Source organism: Malania oleifera, chromosome 4, assembly GCF_029873635.1.
Source record: "Malania oleifera isolate guangnan ecotype guangnan chromosome 4, ASM2987363v1, whole genome shotgun sequence".
NCBI classification, from domain to species: Eukaryota; Viridiplantae; Streptophyta; class Magnoliopsida; order Santalales; family Ximeniaceae; genus Malania; species Malania oleifera.
In genome coordinates, this window is record NC_080420.1 from 2,356,249 (window position 1) to 2,378,276 (window position 22,028).

Genomic DNA, 22,028 nt, shown 5'->3' on the forward strand with positions numbered 1-22,028 from the left:
TGTTACTAAAGCACACATACCAACATAATGAGCAAAACCATTCTAGGTTCTTCTAATGTGGATGACCAAGCAGTAGCTGAAATTCTTCTTTAAAGAGTAAATATCCTCGAGTAAGGCTAATGAATCCCAGTTTAAGCTAGTCCTCCTGTTTATTGCCGTGCCCTCTTGCTTGATAAGTCATCATCCTGAATAATTGAAAACACCACTTACAGCCCACATATAAAATCCCATCAATTTCATGATTGAAAATAAGCTCAGACCTCCATTTTCAGATTGTCCATTCATTGCTTGACAGCAAGTTCTACCAATTTGAGAAGCCATAATGTTTCGTCTCAACTGGGGATCCAAACTAAATTGGTTGGACAAGAGAGCATGAAGAGAGATAGACGATTAAGGTCCCCTTCCTCAGAACAGCAATAGGACAATAGGTATCCACTTTCTGGTTAAGCGTGTGCATATATCTCAGGTTCAGTTTTGTTGGCAGTCTCATCAGCATTTTCCTACAGTGGAACAGAAATTGATCAATGCCAGAGTCTGCAGGGGAGTTTTTCTTGGTGAAGATTGCATCTTTACCACATTACTAGTTTAATTCTTAACTTGTATTTTGCTGTTCTTTCCATCCTCGGAGATAAAGAGGGATGTTGGAAATTTTAGAGAAGTTTACGGAACTTCTCAGAATTATCCACATTTTTAATTTTATAATTTATATGAGAAGTATCTATTCCATATTAAGAACACCTATTCATAATAATGTCTTCTAAAAGAAGTCTTCTTTGATGAAGAGGTGTTTGTATCTCTATATAAGGAAATAGTGTTATATAAGATAACACTGAGAAGATCATCTCCTCTTGTTCATCTTCTCTAATATTGATTATATATTCTACATTATTTATATCTAATAATTTCTCTATGTGGGTGGGTGCCCCCAACAAAAATAATAAAATCAAACCTTAAGTCTCATTAGATGAGATCAATGACGTGAATCTCTCTTTTTTTTTAAAGAGGTAAGTACGTGAATTTTTTCTGCCAGTTTACACTATCATAGGAAATTTTCTCATAAATTTGAGTTATTAAATCCTTACTATCCTATATTAAATTATTTTAGATACGTTATCGTTTTTGTTGCCACTGCCACTCACTTGTCCTCAGTGGTTAACTATTCAACCTACATAGAAGATGTCTAAATAATCTAAGTCAATCCTTTGTTATCTTATCTTTAACAAATGGTATGCCTAATTTATCGCAAATATGTAAATTCTTTAATTTATTTATTTATTTTTAGTCAGTTGGAAGCCTATAATGGGCTTGTGCTACACAATAGGAGTTAATCCATCTCCTATCTAATATCTCTTCCCAGCCCTTCTAACCTTTGAGCACTATTATGTCTTATAAGAGTTCCTTAATTTATCTTTTAATGTTATACTACTCATTCCACCTTATTAGCATTCTCACTTTAACAACTTTTACGTTGCATTTAGGAGCATGAATTTTGGGCCTTGGGTTTGGAGTTGAGTGCTTTTGAACAAATTTTAATATAATTTTATATTATATCTTATTCAAATCCAAGGTTTATCCAAACATAGAGTTATTTTTCATATATATTATTTCTTAGTTGTTCAACATTCTAATCCATATAACACAATTAATGGTCTTATAGTCATCTCATAAAACTTTTCTTCTAATTTTAATATTATTTTCCAATCATGCAACACATCAAAAGTATTTTTCCTTTTTACCCAACCTGCCAACCATACGTATTGCATCTTCATTTGTCCTTCAACTCAAATAATAAATCCAAGGTATCAAAATCTACCAGTGCTATTAACTTCTTGATCATCAAGTTTAATATTTTCTTCAATATTCTTCTTACCATGATTGAAATTACATTTAATATATTCTATCTCATTTATGCTTATCTTAAAATTTTAAAATAAGATACTACTCCACCCCTAGTTTTATCAATGAAGACAATATCATCTTCAAACAATATATACCATGGAGCATCATTTTAGATACTCTTAGTAAGTTCATCCATTACTAATATGAAAAGGTAAGGGTTCAAAGTAGATCTTTAACGTACATCTACCACTGAAAATTCTGTAAACTCTCTTTTTAAAGCTCTAACACTAGTCATTACTTTATTATACATATCCTTTATAACATCAACATACTAGCCTGCTCCATACTTTTTTTTTTCCTTTTTTTTCTTCTTCTAGAACCTACCACATAACTTCCCATCATAGGCTTTTTAAAAGATATACAGCAATAACAATCAAATGCAAGTCCCTCTTCTTTTCCGTAAACTTTTTCATTAGTCTTCTTAAAAGATATATAGCTTCTATATTTATTCTCCCAGGCATAAAAATCAATTTGATTTTCTAAGACCCTTATTTCTAACCTTTTAATACTTGTTCAATTACTTTGTTGCAAGTAAAATTTCATGGTATGTTTCATAAGTTTAATTCCACCATAGTTATTACAACTTTGAATATCTCCTTTATATGCATATAGAGGTATTAAACTAGTTTTCCTCCATTTTTTTTTTTGTTGACATTTTCTTAGTTTTTTATATTTTTGTTAAATAAATTAGTTAACCATATAATTCCTTTATCACATAAGCATTTCCAAACTTCATTTGTGATGTCATCCAATCATATAGTTTTTCCATTTTTCATCTTTTTAAATACAAATTTAATTTCATTAACTCTAATTTGCAAATAAACCTCAAGCTTTAAGCCTTTTCCCTATTGTTCAATTCTAATTTTAGGTCTTCTACTCAGTTTTCATTTAATGAATTATTTAAGTAACTTTGTCATCTCTCTTTTATATATGTCTTCTTATTATTTAATCAAGACATTCATCCTCATTTTTTTTTTTCATACATTTTACATTACTTGAGTCCTTTCTCTTTTATCCTCAACTCTAACAAGTTTAAATGTCTCTTTCTCTTCTTTTGTTTCTTATGTAATATATATTATAATATGTTCTATGTTTAGCTTCAATAATGTTTTTTTTTCTTTTTTTTTTGTATCCACTCTCGTCTCTCTATATTTTTTAAAGTTTTCCATGTTTCTATATTTTTATCGTATTTTATACCAAATTCTTCTTTACCTATACTATTTTTTTTTGAAATTTCAATCTCACTATCAATTTTCTTTACTAATCGAGAATCTTCCTCTAAATTTACCTAAAATTTCTTTTACTGTGTTTTTTTTTTTTTTTTTTAATAGAGATAGATGCCCTACTCCAAAGAGTGTTCACATCCACATTATCCTGAATTATTCAATCACCACTACCTAGTTTTTTTGCACTGATTTATGTTGACGTTTTTTTTCCTATTTTTAATACATATATTTAACACTAAAACTCTATAATCTAAGTCAATTCTTCGTTATCTTATCTTTGACAAATGGTATGCCTAACTTATCGCAAAGATGCAAATTTTTTAATTTATCTTCTTATTTTTTTTTTGGCCAATTAGAATCCCATAATGGGTTTGTGCTATAGCTCATATATGTTTATATGTAAAGAATTTTTTTATCTTATTAATTATAATTAAATTGAAGAAAAAAGTAGAGCCAAATAATTATACTTAATTACTTGACACCACATGCAACTGTGGGAATAGTTAAAACCTTCATTTTATATTTTTAAACTTAATAATTAAACTTTAGGTCATATTCAGAGTGGGCTTAATTGCTATACTAATTAGAAAAATCAAATTAAAAATTCATTCTCTCTCTCTCTCTCTCTCTCTCTCTCTCTCTTATTTTTTTCACAATCAAATATACTATATTCCAAAAAATTCTTCACTATGCTACTTGCAGATTTTTGCTGATAATGTTATACCATTTTCATCATTTTTTCCCTATTGCCAGCTCATTTGAGTGAAGGCAATATCACCTTAAAAGTATTTACTTATTCATAACAACAATAAAAAAAAAAAAAAAAAACCAAACCTTAAATCTCACTAGGTTGGGTCGATTATATGAATCCTTTTCCTTCAATTTCTGCAAATGTGGACCATTTTTTTGACAAAGTTAGGGCTATTAAATCCTTACTTTCTATCTTATTGCAAGTTATTTTAAGTCTATCCCTACTCCCTCTACTGTCTCTCATAGTAACTAACTCATTCTTCTTCACGAACGCACTATGTGGCCTACGTTACAAGTATCCAAACCATCTAACTTGTCACTCCCTTATCTTATCTTTTATAAGAGTTATACCTAACTTATCACGAATATGTTCATTCATTAATTTATCTTTCAGTGTTATACTACTCAATTGTCTAAATATTCTCATTTCAATAACTTTTACTTTTTGAATATTCTGGTCCCCAAAATTAATTTTTTTAAAAAATTTCTTCCACTTATATCTAGCAATCTTAACACTATTCACCATTCAAACTATGCCTTTGTGTCCACAATACTTGCATGGATTGGACAAAAACCAAAAAAAGAAAAAAAAAAAAAAAGCATAACATTATTTCACCTAAAAGAATTGTTAATTAATTCAATGTCATCTGAAAGATTTTTCTTTCTCCCACTCGAAGGATAAAAGTTCAAAAAAGATAAACCACTATCTCTAAAGGGAAAAAAAGAAACCTCTTAAATATATGTATGCATATATTTAAGGCAACAAGATATGTATCTTAGATTTGGAGCATGGAAGGAGAGATAATTCATTTTACATCTCATATCCTTCTCAAAATTCGAACTTAATACCTCTAATGTAAAAGTATCAAACTTTAATTTATTACCTTACAAGAGAACATCCTCAATCTTTCTAATTATTGATGAAAAACTAGTAAATCATAATTTGTAAGGAAGTTTATTGACTTTTTAAGAATTTGACTTCCTTCAAAATCAAATCCTAATTTGACTTATGTTAAAAGAAGCATATTCTAATAATTAATTAATGAAGTTTTTCAAATACATGATAGATATTTTACCTTTTTTTTTTGTTTAAATTAATGATAGTTCTACCATATCTACTTAATCTGGTTTTTTTTTTTCCTAAATGGTAAAATAATTTTATTAAGACCAAAATTTTAGAGTGATTTTTTATTTTTTTAAGCCAAGACAACACCAAATCAAATTCAAATCTTACGCTAACAATTTCTTCCACAAATCCTGCCATGAATCAATTTTTCTATTTTTTCCTAATATAAGAACTGAATTAAGTAAGAACATGAAAAATTCAAGTAAGAATTGAAATAAAATAAAATCAATAAAAAATTTGGATTAGAATTCAAATAAATTTACAAATGATTATATAGAAGAGAGGTTTTTCACTTTAACTCTTTACAATTGGTTTATCTCTTTTGTAAGTGTTAAGTGTCCCACCCATGAGTATATAAAGTCAGAGGGGGGGATGAATGGACTCTTTTGGCATTTTTCGATTTTCTCTACAAAATAAAATACTTGTTAAGATTCAAGCAATTATATTACAATATATGAAACATAAATCATGCACAAGACAAATAATAAATAGTATAGGGAGAGAAAGTTTAACCCTGGAGTTTTAACATGGTTCGACACCAAGCCTATGTACACGTCTTAGCATCAAGTCAAGGATTTCACAATCTACTATAAAACTCCTTCACCGGAGGTGCAAGCCTTACAACTCGGGTATCAAACCCTACATTCGGGAACAAATCCCTACTGCGCTCACCAAGAGCCACAAGGATCACCAAGATGCCTCGCAAGTTCGGTTCACAAAGAACCTTCACCAAATGGTTCACAAAGAACCTTTACAATAAGATGGAAATACAAAGTAATGCTCATCGAATGAGTTAATATCAATTACAATCAACTCCCCACACTACTCTCTCAAGGAATGATTCAAACAAGATTAGAGTGCAAAAGGGAATGAGCACTTGAAATGAATAAACTAAGATTCAAAGTGCTAAGTTTTGAATTCAAAGATATATTTCACTATGAACTTGTATAAATCACCAAAACCATTACAAAACCATATTAAATCAAGTCTAAGGACTTGTATTTATAGCCAAGAACCCATTTTAGCAGTTAATTAGCCATTGGGAGTGAATCCCATTTGTTTGGCTCGAGTTTTATCCATTTTCTGTCTGTTGCAGTGCTAGGCTCAAGGTCACTAGTCGACTAGTCCCACTCACTAGTCGACTAGTCCCACCCACTAGTCGACTAGTGCCCTGTACTAGTCTACTAGTCATTTGGGCTGGGAGACTAGACTAGCTACTGGATTTTCTAGTCGACTAGTGGCCCCCACTCGTTGACTAGTGCCCTAAATCAGAAAAAAGTCGTCAACATGAAAGTTGTGGAATTTTTTCTTAACTTTCCATAGACACCAAGATCGTCCTTTTTGGACTTTTATAGCAAAAGTTATGTCCCAAATACCGAAGGGTGTTTAGGAATTTGATAGGTGCATAATTGAGGTTTTAAATTCAATCAGGAACAAGTTTGTAAAAGATTATAACACTAATATAATTTAAAACTTGTCCTTATAAAATTTATTTTGAATATAAGATATCTTATTTATGAAAACATATTTAAAAGCTCATTTTGATATCTTATATGCTAAGTAAGTCCTTTATAAAAGTATACTTGACTTTCTTGAGGCTTTAGGACATAAAACATGTTTTGACAAAACCAGGACAAAGTATGTAAATGTTTATAAAACTGAAATGTTAAAAACTTATCCCTTTTGAAAATATATTTGAGTTTAGGATTCGTTTGACAAACTCTTTGTTTTATATATGAAAATTATAAATGTGAGTTTGTGACTTTAAGGTGAAATCCTATAGACTCATGTGTCCTAGTATGCATGTGCAATTGCTCAACTCTTGCTCAAAAATCATGTAGAAAAAAAACCGAAAGAGTTACAAAATAAACTACCTTAAACACACCCTATTACAAATAAACAATTCTACATTAAAGCTTCCTTGGGTGCTTGAATCCTTTCCAAGTGAGTGTCCTTTAGATATTTCCTTCTCGACGTCAACTCGGTTTGATTTTGCCTTTGATTTAGTACCTTCATGAATTTGTCATTGTACCTGTACTTAACATGATCCGCAAAGATAGGAAACACTAGGAATAACATATAGGTTAATATCATCAAAACATATAAATATGATTATGTATCCCCCAATGCTAACAATCTCCCTATTTTTGATGATGTCTAACCCATAACTATTTTATTTAATTTTTGAATTCACTACAAAAAATAAGGTTACTTGTGACGCCCCGATTTTCGTACAAATTTTTGTTTATAAAAAATAATAAATATTCACACATCATCAACAATATTCACAAATCGGCCACATCAACAATCTTATTACCACCCATATGACCCGACCCGTATTGGGTACTGGGTAAATAGTCATTTTATTTATACAACCTAACAACGGAAGGCAGCATATGCAAAACAATTAGAATACAATACCCAGAGTATCAACATACATATATATACATTACTATCACATACCCAAAAACAACACAATCCTAGGGGAATTACACCTCCCTAGTCCAAGAACTCACCCTGTGCATCAAGGTTTTAGCTCCCTATGGTTTCGGAGCTCTATCACCTGACCTATCTTTGCTCCCTGAAAAGTTTAGATAATTTGGGTGAGACACATTTCAGTAAGAATGAATAAATTATTTACAGTGTGTGGCCATATGAGTTCAGTTATAGCACACTTTACTTTTCAAATCATCATTTCATCTGAGAAAATATACTGATATACATATTCTCATAATCATATAGATATACAACACAAGCTTTTATAAGCTTAAAACCATTTCTCAAGTTCATTCATTTTCAACACATATTTACACGTGAAATTCCTGAGAATAGGGAAGATTACCCGCCCATATAAATAGCTTCCCTCTGCCCTAACACGTTATGCAGTCAGGTATGACTACATCTGATACCTATCAGAGCACTCACCTTACTCAGTAAGCCCTCAGATGGAGAGTTTCACTTTGCCTCAATTATTTATATTATTAACTCATACATATTCATTTATCAATTTTATCATTCTTTATTTCTAATTTTCCATTATTCCTTTCATTTCTCATTTTAGCCCATTTTATCATTCTTTCACTTTCCATTTCCATTTCCATTTCACTATCCAACTCATGAGTATCCTTAGTATCTAGTACCAACATTGCGTTTGAAACTCATGGCGACCTTGAGAATCTTTTTTTCCACGCTCCCCCCATGATCAAGGTTGTGCGGCTTGAAAGTTAGATCTAACTGCGGTTGGCCGACCCAGTTAGATCAAAATATCATATCACATATCTCGCGTCTGTAGTATAATTGGTCGGCCTATAGCTCTAATCCGTACTCAGAGGGCACAACAACTCTGTTATACTGCTCAGTCGACTATCATGCCATACGCTCCAAGATTTCGTGGAATTGCACTACAACACTAGCAACGGTATTGTACTCAATATCACAACCCATCATTAAGGTTTCCATAACCATCCATCCGGGTTATCATTACCACATACCCGTAATCATTATGCGGTATTGACATTTCATCAATCATATTTCAATGATCCCATTGCAGCTTTCGCACTTTGCAATGTTCACATTTCCCTAGTATTCACAATCAGTATTCTCATTTCAACCATTACATTTTAACTTCCATATTGCATTTCATATTTCTCATATTCACATTCCAGTATATACGTTTCAGAATTAACGTTTTCATTTTCACGTTTCAATATTTTCATATCAATATATACCATTAATCTCATATTAGTATATCTCAATTCATCTTAATAGAAATGTTCTCATCATTTTCTATGCACATTGCATCACCTCAAAATAGTATATATCATGTTTCATGTATTTTAACATTTCTCAAAATACTCATATCAGTAATTTACACAATCTCATTTTCATAGAAATCATTTTTGTTCACATATAAATACCACATTTCATTATTTTCCACTCACATTTCAATAATTCTCATTTCATCATTTTCTCAGAAATTACTCATCATTATATTTCACATTTTTCAATATGCATCATATGCCACACAGTTTTCATCTAATATTCACAATATATTAATTTCATAAGGAAAAATACCATAGCTTTATTTTCTACATATTTATTCAATTAATAATATCAAAATACTGATATAATTTATTCCCCTTACTTGGCTTACTAAGAGTCTCGTTAAAATCCAAATCCTACGCTCCTAATGCCTGAAAATCAAATCCTACAATTCGCGTTTTCCTCAGATTAATTAACTCATTTCCCAAAATAATACCCATATAACCTTCCTTAGGTTCCATATATTCCAAATCAACATTTAAACTAATATTTAACACCCTTACCTGGTTTCCTAAACTATGCTTGCAAGGTCTCGAAATTACACTCACGGCGCTTACCCAAGTCCTGAATTCAATAACCTAAATTCAACCTCAGAATGCCTAATATTCTAGCATTTCTAAACCTACATTAATTAAATAATAATTAGCCCCTTAATAACCCCCTTATCCTAATTTTGGGGTTATGCCTACGACAACCCCACGAGAAATCCGTTTCGCTAGACTTGTCGAGAATTATCCCTAGATTTTCATGGTGGTGTCCGATCGTCAATTAGGCTTAAGATTTACGAGAAATTGAGGTAAGAGTGGAAATTTAGCTTACCCCAGGAGATATACCTACACCGCTCCTACGACAAATCCGCTCTGGTAGAAATGACGGTGATGAAAAATAAAGTCAAGCGGTATTTTCAGACTTTCGATCGGCCGGGTATTTGTCGAGAAAATGAGGAGAGAGGGAGAGAGAACGATGAGAGAAAGAGAGTGCGCGCGAAAGTTACAAAATGGGGGTCGTGCGCAGGAAGAAAGAAATGGGGGGGGGGGGCATGTTCTATTCCTAAAGGATCTTTGATCCTTCAAGATGTTTTAAAAAAAAATATATATATATATAATATTATATTATATTGTATTATAATATAATATAATATTATTTAATTAATAATTATTTATTTAATTTATTTATTTAATTTTTTAGGATCCACTACATCCTCCTGTAATAATTATTTTTGGGGCATTACATTACTAGTGATAGATCAAAACCGTCACTAATAATAAAAAAAAAACTGTCACTAATAGTATTAGTGATGGTTTTATATGTAGAAACTCAAACCCAGAAAACAAAGAAATAAAAAAAAAAAAAAAAAGTGAATTTCAATAGGCTTCGTCGACGAATCCATTATTTTCGTCGACAAATGCCCTTCTGTGATTCGTCGACGAAGTTCAGGGTATTGTCGATGAAGAGATCCCGAACGATTGAAAGTTTAGGTTTAGGGTTCGCTGACGAAACTCCTTCTTTCATTGACGAACTTCCTTCTGTAATTCGTCGACGAAGATGTCATTTCGTCGACGAAGGTTACCATGTCAAAGGGTTATAAATTGATTTTTCAGTTGCTTAATCATTAAGAAATTGAATTCTCTCTCTCTCTCTCTCTCTCTCTCTCTCTCTCTCTCTCTCTAACCCGTGCCCTCACTCACTCTCTCTATGATTTCTCGTCGTTCGTTGCCAGATTCGATGATCGGAAGTTACCACAAGAATCTAGGAGAGATTCTCTATAAGTCTAACGGAGTGAATTTTTTATTTGAGGTTTGTAGGCATTACTCCAAAATCAGGATAAGTAAGATATTTTAAAGCTTTATAGTTGTTTTGGGTATAGGGAGCCTAGGAAATGCTAAATGAGGAATATTCTAGGGTTTGTGTTGATTTATTTGGGGGAAATGTGGTTTCGGGATTTTGAGCTACAAAAGCCGTAGGGCGTGGATTTTGGGCTTTTCAGTGGGTTTTCTTGTAAGCCAGGTAATGAGATTATATTATGTTAGCTTTTTGTCAAATATGCACTGATTAAAATACAGTATATGTTTTTAGGGAAAATTATTGTGGTTGGTTTGATCACCTCCTTTTTTCTATTAAATATGTAGTTTGAGTTAAATAAAACCCGGGAAATGCTCATACCCTATTTTTAGCAACTTATGTTTGTCCCATTCAGGTTATTTTATTTATGGTTAACAATAAAAATTATGCGGCATGAGAACGGTTTTAAATGGCATACGCGAACAGAAGGTTTTAACTGGTACTTATACTGTATATGATATAATGGCCGGGGGCCGAGTGTTGATATAATAATCGAGGCGCTACAGGTGGTATCAGAGAGTATTTCTATATTTTGTAGCAGTTTAAATTTTTGGGTCGTTGCAGGTGATATCAGAGCCTAAGTCGTTAGGTTTTGTAGACTAGGTTGGATGATTTTATCAGAGTATAAGCTTAAGTAGGATGAGGATAGGAATAGGTAGAATAAAATTTTGAGTTTTACTTTGTAAGCCTGGAGGAAGAAATTCCTTAATGGACTTCTGTGTTTTTTTCTGGATCAATCAAAGGGTTTAGAAAATCACGACAATTCGTTGATGATTTTGTTTCCAAGCGGAGGGGTATGAACTTGAAAATTTGAAGGGGAATAGGAAATTGGCGGAGTATGTCGTAATTTAGGGGAGAAGGTTTTGGCCGGTATTGGGGTCTATTTAAAGTGAATATTTTAGTGTTATAATTGTACCAGACATAGTAGGATATTAGTGTAACGACCCAAAAAAATAAGAATAATAAATAAAAAAATTAATTAAAAAAATATTATTATTATTTAATTAATTATTATATTAAGAAAATTAATTAAATTAAGAAATTTAAAGATTTTGGGTATATATATATATATATATATATAGGTATATATATATATGTATATTTAAATGCATATAAGGATATATATATATATATATATATATATATATATATATATATAAGTATATATAAAAGGAAAGGTAATGGATAAAGGAAAGAAAAAAAAAAAACTTAAAGGTTAAGTTTCTGGAGAAGCAGGAAGAGGAGAAGAAAGAAAGAAAAAAAATTCCTTCTCACGTGCAGATAGGAAGGGAAAGAAAGAAAGAAGAAAAAAAAATTCTCTCAGCTCATGTTCTCCACTCGTCTTCTTTCTACGATTTCGCGGCGGATTCTCGCCCAATTGAAAATCTGAAAATACCACTAGACTCCATTCTTTGCCACCGACATATCTACCGAAGTGGATTTGTCATAGGAGTAACGTGAGCATATCTCTTGAGGTAAGCCAAATTCTCATTCTTGTCTTAATTTTTCTTAAATTTTAAGCCAAATGGGCGATCGGACACCACCACGAGAATTTAGGGATGATTCTCTACAAATCTAGCGGAGCGAATTTCTCGTGGGGTTGTTGTAGAAATAGCCCAAAATTAGGATAAATGGGTTATTTAGAAATTAATTATTATTTAATTATTGTAAATTAGGAAATGTTAAAATAATATTTTATTGGGGTTGATTTGATTGAATCAGGGTTCGGGTGAGTGCCGCGTGTATAATTTTAGGAGCCCTACAGGCATGATTCAGGGAATTTGGTAAGGGGGAATAAAATTATATTAGTATTTTATTAAGGTGAACCAATTATTTACGAGCATATGAAGTTTATTATTTATCAATATGATTTTCAGAATAGCCTGATTATTGGAAAAGTGATGATTTTTGTTTAAGATTTATATTTGGGATAATTGCATATGATATTAAATTCGTGTGACATGGAAGTAATTTTTCCTAATAAATTGAATATGAATTACTGTGGTATTTGGGTTTGCATGTGGGGGTGTTTGGAATGATTATGACATGATGAATAAATTGTTATGTTTGACTCCTGTGTGGAAATGTATTGATTTGTTGGGATACTGTGTGGGAAATGAATTGATCTGTTGGATTCCTGTTTGGAAATGCATTGATGCATATGTGTGAACTAATTGGTGTGGTTATTCGTATGCATCTCAATATAACGTTGGCATGAGGAGGTTGTTATATTGCCTAGATATAAATCATGATATGACGTTGGCAGGTCGAAGAGCTTGTCATATTGTCACTTATATGGGGTAGGACATTGGCAGGTCGAGGAGCTTGTTCTACTGATGTATGATGGGTAGGTTATGGCTCATGGGGATTGGATACTGGTAAATAGTGGTGCCTGTGTGGGCGGTGGGCCACGTGTTGCGGAAGCTAGAGTGGTGCCTGTGTGGGCCACATTATATCTTATGTGGATAATGGCGCATGTGTGGGCCATGTTATGTACCTTGTGTGGGTAGTGGTGCCTGCGTGGGCCACGTTATATCCTGTGTGGATAATGACGCATGTGTGGGCCATGTTATGTACCCTGTGTGGGTAGTGGTGCTTATGTGGGCCACGTTATATCCTGTGTGGATAATAGCGCCTGTGTGAGCCATATTATATACCCTTTGTGGGTAGTGGTGCCTGTATAGGCCACATGTAGATAAAAAGTACGTAGGTGCCTGTGTGGGCCATGTACTGACATGTACGCAGTTGCTCTGTGTGGGCCACGTACTGAGGACATTGGAAGATGAAGTATGAAATGCATGATTCCTGTGTGGATGTGTTGTGCGCATGTGAATTTAATTATAACATAAAAATAATGGTATAGCATATTGTGAATGCATGTGTGTGCATGCGGCGAGGTAAACATACCATCGCGGGCTTGCTAAGAAAGGTGAGTGCTCTGCTAGGTAGTTTCTTGGTATCAGTGCAAAGGGATGCTACTTGTATGGGCGGGTAGACATCCCGATCCTCGGAAACCTTCACCTTTAAAATAATAAAGATGTGTGTACTAGCGGCGAGGTAATACTTCATCTGAGGGCTTACTGAGTAAGGTGAGTGATCTGGTAGGTAGTTTTTAGTACCAGAGTAGAGGGAAGCTACTTGTATGAGTGGGTAATCTTCCCTATCCTTGGGGACTTTCGCCTGCATAAAAATTATGTACTTGTGCATATTGGATGTGTGTATAACATTAGATGTCGAGGATATTATTAATGGTGCATTTTCTTAGTTGTTGTTGATGTTATATGAGAAGCAGTTTATTTTGAAATATAAATATTAAAACTCAGTTGTCACACACTGTTATAATTAATTCCACCCTTACTGAGAAGTGTCTCACCCTAGTAGATTAACAATTTTTCAGGTTCTTTTGGAGACCGAGTTTGAAGGCTTAGGCTGGGATTATATTTGGTGGTTTCTTTTTGGGGTATTGTGAGATACTGATACATATATATAGATATATATTTGTACTGGGTTATGTTTTAAATGCTGGTTGTGGATACGGATATTTGGATGTTGTAGTGTTCGTTTTTGGGTTGTTATATAGAACTCTGGTATTTATTTGAGGTTATTTATTTATGTTCTGTTGCGTGCATGATAATTATGGTATCAGATACTAGTGATTGGAACACTTGGCACTCGGTCCCACTTGGCGGGTTTCGGGGCGTCACAATTAGGATTCTAAATTCGTTTTGGTTTTGTCTACATGATGGATCCTAGGGACAGTAATGTTGTCACCGGAGGAAGTAGCAATGAGGGAGCTGCCCATGAGGGTGGCATTGATTCTATAGTGGCATTTCGGGATTTTGCTTAGCGGTTTATGGCCGAGGTTACGCGAAGTTATCGGGGGCAGGATCGTCCCATTGCTGAGCTGGGAGATTCTATTGAGAAGTTCAATCACCTAAAGCCTCTTACCTTTACGGGAAGTACCAACCCGATCCTTGTAGAGAACTGGATTCGGGAGATCGAAAAGATCTTGGTTGTACTGCAATGCACCGATGAGCAAAAGGTGTTATATGCTGTGTTTAAGTTGATTGGAGAGGCCGAGAGATGGTGGGAAGTAGTAGAGTTGCTAGAGGAGAAGAGATTGGTACCGGTGGCGATGACGTGGAGCCATTTCAGAGAGGTATTCTTTGATTTGTATTTTCTAGTCTCTGTCAGAAAAGCAAAAGTAGAGGAGTTCTTGAACCTGACTCAAGGACAGCTGATAGTTCAGCAATACGCCGCTCGATTCTTAGTGCTATCATGGTTTGCTCCCTACATGGTACCAGATGAGGCTATGAAGGCTTGGAAGTTCGATATGGGCTTGAAGCGGGAGATTAAAAAGTAGGTGGCTATACTACAGGTGCAAGAGTTCGCTACACTGATGGATAAGGCCACTGTAGCAGAGACGAGTATATAGGGTGATGTGGAGGTACAGAACCCAAAGAAGAAGCCGATGCCTTCTAGCTCATATTTAGGTGTGAGGCAGGGTCCTTAGGGGAGGTATGGTCACGGCTGAGGCTAGTGACAGGATACGGGTTCTAGGGCATTTCAGGTGGCATTCGGGCGAATACAAGGGCAGACCGTGTGATTATTACTGGTGTGCTAAGTCTGGACATATGGTGCGAGAATGCAACGTGACATTGAATTTATCACTTCCACAACAGTAGTATCGCGGAGGTAGCTAGGCACTATGTGGAAACTACTAGAGGGGTATGACTCAAGCGAGGGTGTATTTCTTGACTCCTGGCAATGTTTTCAAATTTAAAACAAATTTATATTCCAAGTAAAATGAGAGAGAAATCAAAAAATGATTAAAGAAAGAAATTTTTCAGTTGATAGACATCTGTAGGATTATAGACAGATGATTGACTAAATTTAAAGGCTTAAAATTGAAACACAGAAGCCTGACAGACGACTGTCAAGGCTTCCATAGACAACTGTTAGTGAAAGGTGAGAAGTCTGTGAAAATTTCACCAGACGACTGTCCACCATATATGTTACTAGAAGGCTCAAATATTTTACATGGACAGACGACTGTCATCTTATAGACAGACAACTGTCACCTTATGTTCTGATGACAGACGACTGCCACTCAAGGGACAAACAACTGCCACCTTTCTGTCTATGAATATTACCGTTATAATTATTGGATAGACGACTATCAGGACCTTATAGTCGTCTGCCTCGCGAAAGTTTTCTATTTTCCAACGGATATAATTTTTTGAAATTCAAAAATTTGGAAACTAAAATAAGTTTATTTTATGGAAACATGTCTAAGTTTCCTTGGTAAACAAGCAAAGAGGTTTATACATCTATAAATACTCCCAAGAGTCATTGAATTATACACTAAGATCATTAAGAGCTCACAATCTGCTGTCATACTCTCTCTTACTCTAAAATTCTGAAAGCACTTCATATTGCTCACATCCTTGCTCGAAAATAAGAAGTTCCTACTGACTCTCACTGTGTTTGATCTTTGAAGTTGCAAATTCTTTCATTGAGAAATATCCACGGTGATCAATTTCTAAGAGCTTCATTTTGAAAATTCATATTCTGAATTTACTGAAGTATATTAGTGTTTTTAAACTTGTACTAATTAGCTCTTTGAGGAGCAAGATTTTGTACGTATTGTTTCTCTATCATTGTAACAAGGCTTATTGACGATTTGAGTGTTCAATCGTTGGACCAAACAAAGGGAGAATTGTTTGGAGAAGTCGAGCTCTAACCTTACCAAAGGAGTGCTTGTAATTGTTTTTGTTCCTACTGTTAAAGGAACGGTGATAGTGAATCCTTTGGCGGTTTGGCCAAGGGCGAGGACGTAGGCTGTGTTGAAGTCGAACCTCGTAAAAATCCTTGTGTTCTTCTTTCTCTACTATACTCTTTATTTTTCAAGGATATAATCTGCTTGGTTGTTTTTAAATTTTAATCCTGAATGTTTGGTTGTTAAATAGATCGGAAGGTAATTCGTTTTGGATAAATCAGCATTGATTGTGGAAACCGAAAGGGACTACGTTGGTTGATTATCCTTGACCTATTAATATGAAAGTTTATTTAAAAACTGAACATTGGGAAGAAGAATACTTGTGATATAGGGATTATATTGAGTGCAACAAATTTTCACATATATTGTTTAATTTGATCTTGTTGTGATTGATTGTGAGTGTTTCTAAGATTGATAAATTAAAAGAACTAATCCTAAAAGAATTTAAAGAAAAAAAGAAAACCTAATTCACCCCCCCTCTTGGGAAGCTATTCCTAATTTCATATATTTTAGTTAAGTTAAATATGTGAAGGTGATCATACCCGCATTTTTAAAAAAATATACCCGAATATATTATTATATATTTTCTCCTCTAATTTATTGAATTATATATAACACGAATATCATGTGGCATGAGTTTGATTTATTTTATTGCATAATTAAGCATGTTGGGATTCTTATGGAGTTATATTTATTATGTGTGTTTATTATGAATTTTACGGTTTTATATTTATTATGTGTTTGGTTGGGAATTATGATAAGAGTTTATTACAAATTATATTGAGAAAATGAGGAGATCATTATACTATTTTGTTCCAATATAAACATGTTATATCATATTTCTCATGCTACACAATTTTCATCTAATATGTATAACATAATAACTCCACCTGTGATGCACTTAATGTCCTAATTTTTTCACGTACAGTCGGTCCCAAGGCCAGGTTAAGGAGGAGGGTTGCATTAGGTGGTTGACAGCCAGCGTAAAATTTGTCATATTACTATGATATTAATCCTTACCGAATATTTGCTGGGGCGTCCCCTAGGAGCGACGCGTTGCACTTGAACCAACCGGGTGTAGTGAAAAGTGAGCGACGGTGGGCTAGGTCGTCGCCCCGAAGCGACGCGTCGTGTCGGCGCCTGGGTACGGTGTCAAACATGTGAGGGTTCCTGCATCATTCTGGACGTGAGCAGGTAAAGACGTTAGTTCAGGAAATTAGGATTAGATTAGCAACTTGGAATATAGGGACATTTACGAGTAAAAGCATGGAAATTGTGGATATAATGGTTAGAAGAAGAATTAATATATTTGCCTTCAAAAAACTAAGTGGGTGGGGGAGAAAGCTAGAGAAATCAATAAATCAAGATTTAAACTTTGGTACACTAGAAAAGAAAAACATAAGAATGGAGTAGGCATTATTATAGACAAAAACTTAAAAGATAGCGTTGTGGATGTAACTAGAGTAAGGGATAGAATTATAAAAATCAAGATGATATTAGGACAAGAGAAAATAAATATCATTAGTGCTTATGCTCCTCAAGTTGGGTTAGCAGAAAAATCTTAAGAGACAATTTTGGGAAGATATGGATAGTATTATACAAGGCATACCAGGGACTGAGAAAATATTTATAGGAGGAGATCTGAATGGACACGTTGGAAGAGATAATAAAAATTATGAGAGGATATATAGAGGATATGGATATGGAGACAAATATGAGTCTGGGGAGATGATCTTAGACTTTGCTATGTCATATGATTTTAGTATAATGAATACTTGCTTTAAGAAGAGAGAAGAACACTTAATAATCTTTAAAAGTGGACAAAATAGAAGTCAAATAGATTTTTTTTTAACTAGGAGGATAGATTTTTTATCATGCAAGGATTGTAAAGTTATTCCAGGTGAAATTCTAACCACACAACATAGAGTCTTAGTGTTAGATATAAGTATTAAAAAATGGAAGAAAAATGATAAAATAAACCAGTGTAGGAGAACTAGATGGTGGAACCTAAAAGGAGAAAATATAATAAAATTTAAAGATAAAATGATCAAAGATGGGGATTGGACCTTAAAGGATGGGATAGATATAAATACTCTTTGGAATAGATTAGCTAGCTCTATTAAAAAGATAGTAAAAGAGATTTTAGGTGAATCAAGGGGAAGATTCTCAAATAGAAAAGAAAGTTGGTGGGATAAAGATGTAAAAAAAATCATAAAGACAAAAAGAATTTGGTATAAAATGTGGCAAAAAAGTAGAAATAGAGATAACTTTGAAAAATATAAGGAGGCAAGAAAAGATGCCAAAAGGGCCGTTAGTGAAGCTAAATATAGATCATTTAATAGTTTGTATGATAGATTAGGTACAAAAGAAGGGGAAAGAGATATATTTAAACTTGCTAAAGCTAAAGAAAGGAAGAGTAAGGACTTAGGAAACGTAAAATGCGTAAAAAGTGAGGATGATATTATCTTGGTTAAGGACGAAGATATTAAAAAAAGATGGTGAAGTTACTTTAGTAGGTTGTTTAACAAAAACCAAATAGAAGGCTTAAACTTGGAATTGTCAAATGAGGAAAAGACTAAAAATATAAGATTTATTCGTAAAATTAAAGTTAATGAAATTAAGTTTGCACTAAAAAAGATGAAAAATGGGAAAACTATAGGATCGGATAACATCCCAATTGAAGTTTTTCCTTTTATTCCAAGTTACTTGGAGTATCCACCAAGTTTTTATAATGTTCATATTTGAAAAACTAATTCTTAAAATTTTTCCGTTGAAGTTTAAAAATTTGAAATCTCGTGGAGTCAGTCGGCTGGACATGCGACTGAGTAGTGTATTTCACAGGGTCAGTCGGCGGGACAGGCAGCTGAGGCCTTTCTGTCTACCAAAAATAAATTCAATTAATTTGTCAGTCGATTGGCTTGACCACGTTCAAAAATGTTAGTCGACTAAATATTGTTAGTCGTTTGAGTGATCCTAGTTTATAATGGTCAATCGGCTGGGCAGGTTTTCAACATATAGCTTGTGTCAATCGGTTGAGTCATTCTAGGGTGTTTTGGTCAGTCGGCTGATCAATTCATTTTCTGAAAATCTTTCATTTTTCATTTTTAAACCCTTTTGTTATTTGAAAAGCTTAAATATAAATTGTCAAACACATTTTTCGGGGTTTTAAAAAATCTGGTCTCTAAGTCCATACTCAACCCTAAAAGAGCTTCAAGAATATTTCAAAAAGATATTTAAAATATGAAGCACTTACATAAAGACTTTAAAAACTTTGAACATTCTTGGCGCTTGAGTCTCCATGCTTGTCTTTTCTTTGAGCTCTCTTTTGCTTTGCTTTCTTTTGCTTTACTTTCTTTTGTCTCTCTTACTTTTCTTCAAGCTTTGATATACTTTTAAGTTTTCTCTTATATTCTTCAAGCTTTAAAATATCATCTTGAAATCCATGCTTTAAGCTTTATATGATCATCCTTCTTTGAAGTATAAGCTTGCATTTTCATGTTTGATCCTTGTGAGTCCTAAAATATCATTACTTAACAAATATGTTAAGTTTCAATTGTTTGTTAGCATCAAAATAGGAGTCAAGCCTTGTAAGGCCAACAAATAGTAATAAAATCCTATTGGGATAAGATATATATATGTAGGTATATAGTCATTAATATAATATATTATATGTTTTGCATAAGTTTATTATATAAAGTAAGTTAAAAGAAACTTCCTGAAGCAAGCTTTAGGAAGAAGGAAATTTCTTATTTTTCATTCAATAGAGAGCATCTGCACTCTCAGTTCCTCCGCTCTCACCTTCGTCCTCCTCCTCTCTCTCCTCGATTTTGTCAGCCTAACGACCGCCGATTAGAAAACAAAAGGTACCATTGGATTTCTAGTTTCGCTACCGACATTTCTACCAAGCGGATTTGTTGTAGGAGTGACTTAGGTACCACTCCTGGGGTAAGGTAACCTTTCCATATATTCTCAATTTCTCCTTAAATTTGCTGCTAAATCGACAATCAGGCACCACCACGGGGTCCTAGTCGCTATCGTCATTATTTTGGCCGGAGTAAATTTTCAATTTGGTTTTCCTAGGCATCACTTCAAAGCGAGAGTGAGATTTAAGGAATTAAGTAAATTGGTTATATTTGAGAGTTTAATTATTTATATGTAATTTATGGGCTTAAGAAATGTTAAAATAGTATTTTATTTAGGGTTGATTTAATTGAACTAGGATTATTGAATCAGGGTTCAAGTGAGCGTCGCAAGCATCGTTTTGGGGTCCCTATTAGCGTAGTTCAAGAAATCAAAGGAGAATATATATTAAACCAGGTTTTTTGAATTAAACGGATAAATGTATTATGTTATGTATATATGTATATGTTTTTGTATGGATTTAAAATGTCAATCATTTAAATAATGATTTTTGAGCCTAGGATTATTTTATTATATATGTATTTGTGAAAATGGACTGATGAAATTGAAAGATTTTTCAGGATAATTTTCTAAGAAATTAAAGGTATACTTTTAGTATATGAACGATAAATGAGGGTTGGCTTATTTTACAGAAAATGTTTGAAATATATTGTTAAATTGTGTGGCATTGGTAAAATGGAAATTTTGTATTGAATTATGTTATATGTATAAGATACAGGTTATACAAGGAATGCAATAAGAATGAAAATGTTATATGAATTATGTTGCATGTGATTGTTAATGCAACCATGGATAAATGATGAACAGGTGAAAGAAGCTGTAGACTAACTGATGAACAACTAAAAGGAGTTGTAGTGGCAGATTAGCACATATTTATGTGGACTAACTGATGTATAGCTAAAAGGAGCTGTAGTACAAATACATGAAATGAAAATGAAAATGAAATGAAATATGAAATGTAAACAATGTAAAATGGGAAAGAGCCACATAAAGTGAAATGTTATGAAATGTCAAAACTGAGAACATGAACAGATGAAAAATGCAGGATAAATGACAGACAGAATAATGTATTATTGTAGTATTAGTATTCACGCTAGTATGTTATGTACTTATATGGGCGGGGCAAACTCTTCACACGAGGGCTTGCTGAGAAAAGTGAGTGCCCTAGTAGTAAGGGTGAGCAAACGGTCGGTTCGACTAAATTCGGTTAATTAATCGAATTAATCAAAATTTTTGGTTAAAGAATAATGTTAACCAAACCATTGGGGCTCACCGAACCGAACCTGACCAAATTTATTTTTTGGGTAATTCGGATAATCGAATTTAACTGTGAAACAAGGGAAAGGCGAAGCCAGGAAGGTGTATCCAGAATGAGGGAAGGGGGGGGGGGGAGGGGGGAAGCCAGGAAGGTGTATCTAGATTCCAGACTGATGCGGAGGAGAGGTGGTTAGGGAGACGATTGGGGTCGGGCGAGCTTGCCGCCAATAAGGAGGAGTCCGGGGTGGTTCTCGGTGAACTGGCTTATGCGCGAGAGAAGAAAAATGAGAATGAGAGGGAGCTTGTGTGCTAGTGACGATGGCCGGCGATGGCGATAGGTGCAGGTGATGGCATTGTGTGAAGATGGTGGTGCGAAGGACTGAGCTCGGGTGAGCGAGAGAGAGGC

At 33.7% G+C, this 22,028-nt stretch overlaps 1 protein-coding gene across 1 annotated transcript; it reads left to right on the top strand.

Annotated features, from left to right (window-relative positions):
- Positions 1-14,518: 14,518 nt before the first annotated feature.
- On the top strand, positions 14,519-15,028 carry LOC131152943 (uncharacterized). Its single transcript, XM_058104909.1, has one exon. It carries the CDS (start codon positions 14,519-14,521, stop codon positions 15,026-15,028), a length of 510 nt encoding a protein of 169 aa, XP_057960892.1.
- Positions 15,029-22,028: the final 7,000 nt, after the last annotated feature.